This window comes from Sebastes umbrosus, chromosome 11 (genome assembly GCF_015220745.1).
Source record: "Sebastes umbrosus isolate fSebUmb1 chromosome 11, fSebUmb1.pri, whole genome shotgun sequence".
Taxonomy (NCBI): domain Eukaryota; kingdom Metazoa; phylum Chordata; class Actinopteri; order Perciformes; family Sebastidae; genus Sebastes; species Sebastes umbrosus.
The window spans coordinates 20,045,984-20,057,157 of NC_051279.1; the positions used below are offsets into that span (position 1 = coordinate 20,045,984).

At 38.0% G+C, this 11,174-nt stretch overlaps 2 protein-coding genes across 2 annotated transcripts; both read left to right on the top strand.

Annotated features, from left to right (window-relative positions):
* The first annotated feature begins 34 nt into the window (after positions 1–34).
* fpr1 (formyl peptide receptor 1) lies at positions 35–3,411 on the top strand. The gene is made up of 2 exons (XM_037785801.1): positions 35–134; positions 1,405–3,411. Exon 2 carries the CDS (start codon positions 1,416–1,418, stop codon positions 2,559–2,561), a length of 1,146 nt encoding a protein of 381 aa, XP_037641729.1. The 5' UTR covers positions 35–134; positions 1,405–1,415; the 3' UTR covers positions 2,562–3,411.
* Positions 3,412–6,605: 3,194 nt separating this feature from the next.
* On the top strand, positions 6,606–10,056 carry LOC119497583 (chemokine-like receptor 1). Its single transcript, XM_037785811.1, has 2 exons — positions 6,606–6,629; positions 8,318–10,056. Exon 2 carries the CDS (start codon positions 8,329–8,331, stop codon positions 9,409–9,411), a length of 1,083 nt encoding a protein of 360 aa, XP_037641739.1. The 5' UTR covers positions 6,606–6,629; positions 8,318–8,328; the 3' UTR covers positions 9,412–10,056.
* The last annotated feature ends 1,118 nt before the right edge of the window (positions 10,057–11,174 follow it).

Genomic DNA, 11,174 nt, shown 5'->3' on the forward strand with positions numbered 1-11,174 from the left:
CATATTTAAGGAGTCAGGGACCAGAACTTCAACGATCTGCGCAGACCAGGCAGACTAGTCCGGGGGAGTCTTCTGCAGCGGACACATCCTCATCCTCATCGGACACATCCTCATCGGACAGGCGCATTGAGAAGGTACTGTATCCTACTTTCATCCTCAGAAAACCCTCAAGCTCAGGAAGAAAAAGACAATAAAAGCATCTGATGTAGATTTACTGTAGATATAACATCTGGAATAGTTCTTAGACTGGAATTTGATCCAGCTTGCTGCTCTTATGAGGACGACAAAAGGTCTTTGTCTTTGCAATTAACAGTGCAAAAAGCCTCTTGCCCAACTGTTAATTAACACTATATACTTATACTGTATAATATAGAGCATACAGGGCGTGGGAACGACTGCTTCTATTCAACTGAGTGGTTTTTATTTACTGTGGTCTATGATTTCTATTCTCGTTTCATATGTGCACTGATGTGAGTTTCATTCAGTGGGGAAAGTGATGTGCTTTTTGCATATGCATGTTGTGCAAGACTATTCAATTAGTTTGTTTTTTAAGCCTTATTATGAAGCCTCGAAGTTGGGGAACTTTCTTCGAAATGTCATTAAGATTTGTCTTACTGTCTGTTGTGGCTCATGAGATGGTTGTATGTCAGTGATGGTGCAGTTTACCACCAGAAGTTACTATTTGCTTAATTACTGTACTTAAGTACAATTTTAAGGTACTTGTACTTTTGAGTATTTCCATTTTATGCTACTTTATACTTCTACTCCACTGTATCTGCACAGGCAAATATTGTACTTTCTACTCCACTATTTTATATCTTTAGTTACTTTGCAGATTCAGATTAATAATCACAAAAGATTACTAAAAAATAAATGATGATGTATCACATTGGATAAATATAGGACTTTATTGATCCATTGGGGAAATTCCCAAGCTATACCCGGTAATGAAAAATAAGCTCCACCTTTACCAGCTTCAACATTAAAGTAATGCACATTTTAATGCATCAATAATCATAAGTCAATAATATATTATATATTATTCTGAAATGGGCCTTTGTGCATAATGAGTACTTTTATTTTTGGTGCTTTTGTACTGGATTTCAGTACTTTTGACTTGTAACACAGTATTTCTACACTATGATATTGCTACTTTTACTTAAGTAAGAGATCTGAGTACTTCTTCCACCAACGATTGAATGAAGTCCAAATAGTAGCTAGTCATGTCTACGTGAACAGCATCTTCTATTTTTGCAGAACTGATGGTACAATTTGTCATTTTTAAGAGTGGACTGAAGATCCTAACCTTTAACGAAACTGATTACATGACAACATTACATGGATTGTTGTTGACCTCTAGGCAAAATATAAAAAGGTACTAACTATTTTTTTTTTTAATTGCAGGTTTCAAGACAATGATGGAGGTAATGACCGCTACCCCTTTCTATTACATCAATGCCACAGATGCTTCTGGAAGAAATGGCTCTATGTATGACGACGACGACGATGAGTATGACTATAAGGACGAGCATGCTGAGCTGAGACAGTCCCTCAACATCATGTCCCTCATTGTTTACTGTTTGGCCTTTGTCCTTGGTGTGCTCGGGAATGGAGTGGTTATCTGGGTGACCGGGTTCAAGATGAAGAAAACCGTTAACACAGTTTGGTTCCTCAACCTGGCGGTGGCCGACTTCCTCTTCACAGCGTTCCTGCCCCTGAGTGTGACCTACACAGCTATGGATTTCCACTGGCCTTTCGGCAAGTTCATGTGCAAGCTGAACAGCACCATAAGCTTTCTGAACATGTTTGCCAGTGTCTACATTCTGGTGGTGATCAGTGTGGACAGATGTGTGTCTGTGGTGTGGCCCGTCTGGGCCCAGAACCACCGGAGTGTACGCAAGGCGTCCTGTGTGAGTCTGGGTGTTTGGGTACTGGCTCTGATTCTCAGCACTCCATACTTCATCTTCAGGGACACTGGGCCGTCATACAACAATGACGACATCATCAACTGCTTCAACAACTTTGCATTCTCTGACGACTACGAAACACTGTCTGTGAATCAGCTGCGACAGTTTCGCCATCAGGCCATGACCATCACCCGCTTCCTCCTGGGATTTGTTGTTCCCTTCACTGTCATTGTCTCTTGTTATGCTGTGATAATCCATCGTCTCAGAAGAAATCGCACCCTGGCCAGCCAGTCAAGTCGCCCCTTTAAGATCATCGCCGCTGTAATCACCACTTTTTTCCTGTGCTGGGCTCCGTATCACATCATGGCTTTGATTGAGTTGGTAAATCACATGGCTAATCATGCAAGTGAAACATTAGACCATGTCACCACTATCGGAGTCCCTATAGCAACCAGCCTGGCCTTTCTCAACAGTTGCCTGAACCCACTGCTGTATGTGTTCATGGGACAAGATTTCAAGGATAAAGTCCGCAAATCCATCCTGAATGTTTTGGAGACTGCCTTCCAGGAAGAAATTTCTCGCTCTTATACCTACACAAACTCAATGGTCACCAGTCGGAGCAAAGAAAAGTCTGTCTCTGATGCCGAGGTGTAAGGTTGATATAAACAAATACTGTAACTGTACATAGAAAATGTAACTGTATATAACAAATAACTTAGCTTTTTTTTTCATTCAAGGAGCCTCAAGGCAATCTTTATACATTATCTAAAATAGAAACATTTCACCTGTTACCGTTTGATAGATAGGAGTTTTATGATTGGCAACTTCACTGACAGTATTTATAATTTGGTAGAGCAGACAGATAATATTATACAATAACTTCTAGATCCATTTGTGATGCATTCGTGGGATAAAGTTTTTTGAAATTATGGAAAGGCTTATTTATGTAGAGCTTTTCAAGGGGAAAAAAGAATAAAACAGAAAAAGAAAAGCATGCACGCATAAATACACACATGTTGACAGATTTTGCCAAATTGAATAACCTATAGAGCAAAAGGCCACATTTATCTCTTGAGCAACAATGGTGCCTCTTCACCACACAGTCCTGTCGTTGGCTGCACTTTGACTCACGGCAGTACCTTCAGTCTGTACCATACTAGACCTAGTGGATGGTGTAATGTGCCATCTTTTTTGACAAGAGAAACCAGTCATAATTTGAAAATAGTACATCAGTTTATGGTTTAATTTGTGCAACACAAACAAAAAAATGTTTTTCGTCTGTCACATACACTCCAGATGTTGATTATTACAGTATGTACCTGCCTGTATGTGATGGCAAAGGACAAAAGCAACAAAACACGCCCCAGTTGTTTATAGGCCATGATTATAGACTATATTAAAGAGGACCTATTATGCTTATTTTCAGGTTCATACCTGTATTTTGGGTTTCTACTAGAATATGTTTACATGCTTTAATGTGCAAAAAACGCTTTCTTTTTCTCATACCGGCTGTGGCACAGCACCTCTTTTCACCCTCTGTCTGAAACGCTCTGTTTGAGCTCCTGCCCCCCCTCCCAAAAAGCCCAGTCTGCTCTGATTGGTCAACTGAACCAAACTCTTTGGACTCTGCTGTAGCTCCGCTCTGACTGGCTTCGTTTGAGGGCGTGCCAAACTAGCCGCTAGGCAGGTATTACGCAAATGTGTCCCTTGGTGACATCACTACGTTACGGAAGAAAAGGCAGGACTTCAATCAAGGAAAGGAAAAAAAGCACCAAAGTATAATAGGTCCTCTTAAATAATTAATAAGGCTGGCACATCACCTAAATAACAATAAGTTGACAAAGAACACAATGTCTTTCTTGCCATAGAATATCGTAGGTTATAAACTAACGTATTGAAGAGTGATAATAAATAAAGTACAGTGTGAAATAGTGTTGCTGAACCACTGCATAAACAGGCTTATAGCAAGTCCATTTCCCAACTTGCCCCTCACTTCCAACTCAACCCAACCACTGATCCCATTATGTGTGTACATGACAAAATTGGGCACATGAAGGTGACCACAAAGACCATCTTTGGGTACATACAAGGTGAAAGGGAAGTGGGCAGCTACACTACCTAGTTACATTAAGATTTTGTGTAAATCACCCTGTAATGTCTATTTCTTATGTCGCCTGCCATGTGGCAACACCAGAGAAACTGATTCAACTGATTTTTGACTGCTACATGTCTACTGCATGCTTTGATAAACATATGTTTTTACCATTGTTATTCAGCATTAGGACATGCTAATGTAAGCCTAATAAATACCTTTATAGTGACTATGGCTATTGTGTTTAAAGTAGCAGCTGCATTGTATACTTGGCTTGGTTTGATCGTTTGATCATTGTTAGTAATTTTTGGCGGAGGATATGTGAGTACATGCATATGGTGCCCTAATCCGAGAATTTTAATGAATCATTTTCCACATTTATCTACAGATTATTTTCATTATCGATTAATCTGCCAGTTTTGTTCTCGACTTTCTCTCAATCAAGCACATGTTCTATAAAGAAAATAGAGAAAATTGTCCTTCCTACTTTCCCAGAGTCCAAGGTGACATCTATAAGTGTCTTGTTTTTTTCCGACCAACAGCAACAAAAAAACTAAAATATTCAGTGTACTATCAAAAAAGATAAAGAAAAAACACCAAATATTCACATTTTAGAAGCTAGAACCAGTGAAAATTTGGCAGATTACCAATTGAATAAGTGAATGGTGAAAAAGGGAATGGCACGTTTATTCAGTGTATTGTATGACTTTGTAAATATGGCATATTATGATAAACCTCTCTATAAAATGTCTAATGTAAACAATGTAAATGATCATTTAACTGCTTTTTTTTTTTTTTTTTATCTTTTTCAGCCCAAGTGGCCATAAATGATGATAATGATTAAGACTGTTATTGTGCTTCTTGTTACTATTGTTTCTATTATTAAAATATTATTTGGAGCGTGTTTCCACTCATGATGTATATCTCATAATCACCATACACAACTCACCTGAACACATAACTAACAAGATAGCCAATCACAGGATGCACTTTTTATTGTCAATCGTTATCATCATTATTATAGACTTGGCCAGTAGAGGGAGCTGTTTTACACGTCAGGTGCTTCTCAGATCATGAACAGCAAACTTCAGAGGGGAAAAAACCCTGATTGACACATTAATTGATTTTGCGGTCTTTAATATTAATTTAACAGTGCAAACAGATTTGCAGCACTGTTTACAACATTAAAGGCATTCCAGTCATGTAGTCAGGAAGCAGGTAACTCATCAGTCGTTTGTGTTTATGTATAAATATTTTGAATTTAGTGCCAGAGTCAGTAATTATCTGTAGCTTTTACATCACGTCCTATTATTAATCAGATTAAAGCTGAACAGATATATTTAAAATGTAATGTGGGCTACAGCCTAATACACAGTCAGATTCCACCACTTTATCATTAAGTTAATGTAAGTCTGGTAAAAGATGAATTCATGGACAACACTGAATAAAACTTTATTGTATTATTGACACTTTTCCCTGCTTTGACTTTTTCTTTAAAAGAGAAATATGCACAGTCTGCATACACATGTACTAATATCTCTACGTCCACTGGATTTAAATGGAGGCTCTGCCTTTTATATACCTGTTGCCATGGTGAATCGTAGTATCAGAGCTCCAGTGATGGTGGCTTTTTATGTTCAGGTTACTCAGAGTTGATTGAACTGATCACATGGAACCGAAAACTCTGAGTTTCCCTCCTCAGGATTAGTCAGAGTTCAGGTTGAGGCTCAGAGTTTGTTAAACCTGCTTTCTGAAACAGAGCCCAGCATTAATCACAATTGAAGTGGACTCTTCCGGTGTCTCATTGTGCCTGACCGCACATCCATAGTGTTAATCACCTGGTAATCAGCAAGGCCCTCATACAGTCCTATTGGGGAATATTCTACCGGTAAATTGGCTGCAAAACAAAATTAAGTTAAACATAATACAAAGACATTATACTGTACGATGCAAGTTTTACAGCACATTATTATTATTGTTAACATTATTATTATCAGCAGTAGTAAAGTGCTGTCTGTTTGTGGAAACATTTTGTGGTTCCTCAAACTTGAGCAAGCACTTGCATTGCAGTGGCGTGATGGGTGTCTTTCAAAATGTTTGAAGAAACAAACAGGATGGACCTAGACTTGTGCAACTGCGCTGATACTAACACTGACTCAAATAATGTCAGAAAAATGTATCCTCTCAGATCGGTTTTGCTTGCAGGGGTGAAACCACAGAAACAGCATATCCAGCTATTTAACTGCTATTTTCTAAAACAATTATTGACTGATGCTGCTTTCTTGTATAAGGTGGTGCAGGGTGGAAAGAGGGGGTATTAGAATATGTAACCTACATGTTGTTGATGTTGATTCACTTGACATCAACAACACTGACAAATGCTACTAAGGCTACTTTATACATGTGCATTATGTAGCTCATACTGTTTTTTTTTTAGGAATTTTTAGTTTAAATTGCAATGCATCAATAAGTGTATACAAAAGATGTAATAGACTTAAAGAGAAAAAAAAAGATTTTTGGGGGGGTGTGTGCTGCCTGTAGCTCCGCCTCGACGTGGGCGTGACTGACGTCTTTACTACCCAAAGCTTATTACAGATTCATCCTCAACCACCTTAGGAGCTTTGAGAAAGGTATGCTACCTTTTTTATTTTTAGAATTTAACTTTATGTGAGATTAATCTATCCAGGTTGTTAAAAGAAAAAATGACAATAAAAATTCTTATTTGGTGTATAGAGACGTCTGGATTTAAGTAATAAAGTAATTAATTAGAATTAAAGTAAGCTAATCCACTTTAATCAGAGAGCTTGGTGCTTTTGTGGGTCAAAGATGATCTCTAAAAAGAAAAAACTTAAAATTCAAACAAGTCAAATTTAAAAGCTTTTGTCATCAAAATTATTATTTTATTTATTTATTTTTTTTATGCGTCTGTCAATCTTAATTTTTCCACGGCAACGCCCTGTTATGTTTGGTAGAATAATATAGAAACAAAAAGTCTATAGATAAGACAGAAAACTGACAGTAAACAAGGTTCGGGGACAGAGAACTGTTATTATTATTATTAAAGGTCTTACAGTTGCAGAGGAGAAGTGTTTTGATTTTAAGTTGACATCGGCAGCATTTACAGCAGAGGCAGTTTCTCCTAGATTCCTACAAGCAGCAGCATGTCAATATCAGACGTCCCCTATAGCTCAGAGGGAAGCTGCTGCAACCAAAGCTTCAGTTGCAGTTTATCAATAACGGGTTTCTACATCAAATTTACATGTAAATTTCTCATCAAACCAGATGACAATATACATTAATTCTGTTACCTGGCCAATCTCATATTATGTTCTTTGTCTTTGAATCTGGAGAATTGCATGAATTTTTGCTTTAGAGGTGGAAATGACTTTCATCACTTTGCTGAATCGAATAATTGTGTTCAGTTCATTTCAAAGATTTGTCACAGATTCAATCATAAATGTACTGAAAATTAAGTATTATTTTAAGATTAATAAATGCAAATTTCAGTGCATTATATAAAGAGACAGGATCAGCAACACAGTATTAAACCGTATCGTCTGCGTAAAGATGAATTTTACACTCTGATGAGAGACAACTAAGATTTGTTGTCACTGATTCAATCAAAAGTAACTGAAAATTAAATTAATTTAAGATTGATAAGTGCAAATTGCAGTGCATCAAATAGAGACCGGATCAGCAACACAGTATAAAACTCTATTGTCTGCTTAAAGGTGGATTTTACATTAAGATGCGAGAAAACCAAGTTTTGATGTCACGGATTCATTCATAAGCATACTGAAAATTGTTATTTTAAGATTGATAAGTGCAAATTGCAGTGCATCAAATAGAGACCGGATCAGCAACACTGTATAAAAACGTATCGTCTGCGTAAAGATGAATTTTACACCCCGATGCGAGACATTTCATTTACATAAATGGTGAACAGAACAGGGTCCAAAATGGATCCCTGTGGCACACCCTTGGTAAAGACAGGAATTCCAATGTGGATGTGCCTACTTTGACAGACTATTATAATAGTAATAATAATAATAATAATAATAATAATAATAATAATAATAATAATAATTAAATTAAATAAAAATCTGTGATTGCATGTGTGTGCTATGAGACATTTTTTTTCAAATGCTTTCTTTGTGTACAAGGATGTATGAATAATGTAGTAACCATTGGGACTGTCCACAGAGAAATATCTGAATATCTTTGTGAACAGCGTCATTAGGGACTGTTATTGATATCTGTGTAAGGGGGTTAAAAAGGAAAAAAAAGTTCACATTGTTTCTTCATGTTGCCATTGCAGGTCTCAAGACAATGGAGAAGATCACTACTCTTTCCTATCACCTCAATACAACAGATGTATCTGGAAATAATGGCTCTACGAATATTGACAAGTATGCAGAGCTGAAAAAGTCTCTCAACACCATGACTATCATTTTTTACTCTCTGGCCTTTGCCCTTGGTGTGCTCGGGAATGGATTGGTTATCTGGGTGGCCGGGTTCAAGATGAAGAAAACCGTCAACACAGTTTGGTTCCTCAACCTGGCGGTGGCCGACTTCCTCTTCACAGCGTTCCTGCCCCTGACTGTGACCTCCATAGCTATGAATTTCCACTGGCCTTTCGGCAGGTTTATGTGCATACTTCGTTCCATTATAACCTTTCTGAACATCTTTGCCAGTGTCTACATTCTGGTTGTGATCAGTGTGGACAGATGTGTGTCTGTGGTGTGGCCCGTCTGGGCCCAGAACCACCGGAGTGTACGCAAGGCGTCCTATGTGAGTCTGGGTGTTTGGGTACTGGCTCTGATTCTCAGCACTCCATACTTCATCTTCAGGGACACTGAGCCGTCACATTTAGATAAGGACGTCATCATTTGCTTCAACAACTTAACTTTTTCTGATGATTATAAAACACCGTCTCAGCTGCGACAGTTTGATCATCCAGCATTGACCATCACTGGCTTCCTCCTGGGATTTCTTGTCCCCTTCACTGTCATTGTCTCCTGTTATGCCATGATAATCCATCGTCTCAGACGACACGAAGCCCTGTCCAGCCTGTCAAGTCGCACCTTTAAGATCATCGCCGCTGTAATCACTACTTTTTTCCTGTGCTGGGCGCCCTTTCACATCATGGCTTTAATTCAGATGGTGAATTTTATACTTCCATATCGTAGTGAAACATTAACCTATGTCACCATTATCGGGATCCCTGTAACCACCGGCCTGGCCTGTATCAACAGTGTTCTGAACTCTATGCTGTATGTGTTCATAGGACAAGATTTCAAGGATAAAATCTGTAAATCCATCCCAACTGTGTTGGAGACTGCCTTCCAGGAAGAGGTTTCTGGGTCTCACACCGACACAAAGTTAGTGGACTCAGCTAATACTGAAGTATAAGGCTGACCATGACACAAAGAAACAAATACTGACACTGTACATCGCTAAATGTATATATGAAATTATTTTTTTGCTTTTGTTGTATAATAATAATAACTTGCCTTTATATAGGGCCTTTCAAGAAACCCAAGGATACTTTACATGAATATAGGGAGACAAAAAAAGAAACTAAACACAAGAAGAGAAAAAGCAAAACCAGCCAGATAGCTGCAGTGACCCTCAAGAACAAGGACCCTCCATGCGAGCTGTAAACATTACCTAAGATTAAAGCATTCCAACCTGACTTAGTTAAATTAATATGAGTTTTACTCCATGGTTGTCTAACTGATCATATCTACACCTACAGTATTTACAATCTGATGGAATGAACTGATGGTAATATTGTACAATGAGTAATGATGCCTTTTGTGAGCTAAACCTTTGTTGTAGTGAAATGTTTTTAATCATACAGCAAATGGCTACAAGAGATCTACGCCGTTTGTTTGTCGGCTGCTCGTTGAATCACAGCAGTGCCTTCAGTCTGTACCATAATAGATTGTTAAATGACATTTCCTAGAAAAAAGGAACTCAGCAGTTGTTTCCAAATAGGTATTACATGAGTTTATGGTTAAATTTGTGCAACACAAGCAGCAGAAAAAAATAAAGTCTGGTCGACAAAGGGAGCTTTGTGTTTTTTTCCATCTGTCACTTACATAACAGCAAAGAAAACACGCACACAATACAAGTCCCAGTTGTTTATATCTGCACCATTTTTGGATGTAGATTTTGTATTTTAATTTTGCTCCTTTGGCCTGTAAGGTGATTTTCACCACACAAATTCCCCTGAATTGTATATTTCTTAATGAGCACCCAGATGCCACCAATCTACGTTGTTGCCTTCCATGTACCGACACCATAGGAAGTGATTCATCTGAATTTGGACTGCTAGTTTGATAAACATTTCTGTTTTCTTTATTGTAAGGACAGGCTATAGTCTAATCAATAAATATGACATAACCGTCAGACAACACAGAACAGCAGAAATGGCCCACTTATTCTTTATGGAAGACTGTCTATGAAAGCTTTATTCTTATTCAGTATTTGATTTGATTATATGAATCATAAATGATTGTTAATTTATCTTGCTATTATTTTACATTATTAAAATGTTATTTGGACTCTCCACCTTGATGTATAATCACAATATAATTTAACAAAAGATTGTGCCTGGAATCTCTTTCTCTAGTATCATACAGTGATATAGATATACTATTGATAGTCTATTTCTTATTATAGACTTCCTTCATTATATTAACTGACCAGCAGAGGGAACTGTTTTACATATTTTAGTGTAGGCCAGGTCAAAAGGGGGTTCTCCCCTCAACGCCTGCAGAATCTGGTGCTTCTCAGACCAAGCACAGCAAACTTTAGAGCAGGGGTCTCCAACCTTTTTTCCTCTGAAAGCTAATTTGACAAAAGGAAAGTGTCCGAGAGCTACTCATAACACCAAAGTTGTACATCGCCAATAGTAGACAAAATTTCTGTCTTACTTTTATGGTCCTTTAATAACATTTCAGCCACCACAGTAATCGCCTCTATTACATTCTCGCCAAGAGCTTTTTGTGTTTCGTTAGGATGTGCGCCACTAAACGAAGCCTCTGTTGCTGCGGTGGCCTTCTTCGCTAGTTTAGTAAACGGAGACTGTTTTTTGTTACTGTCCTTTAAACGTCGTTTTCAGCTCCTCTGCCTTCTCTGTTCGTAGACTGCTACCAGCCGGAAAGATT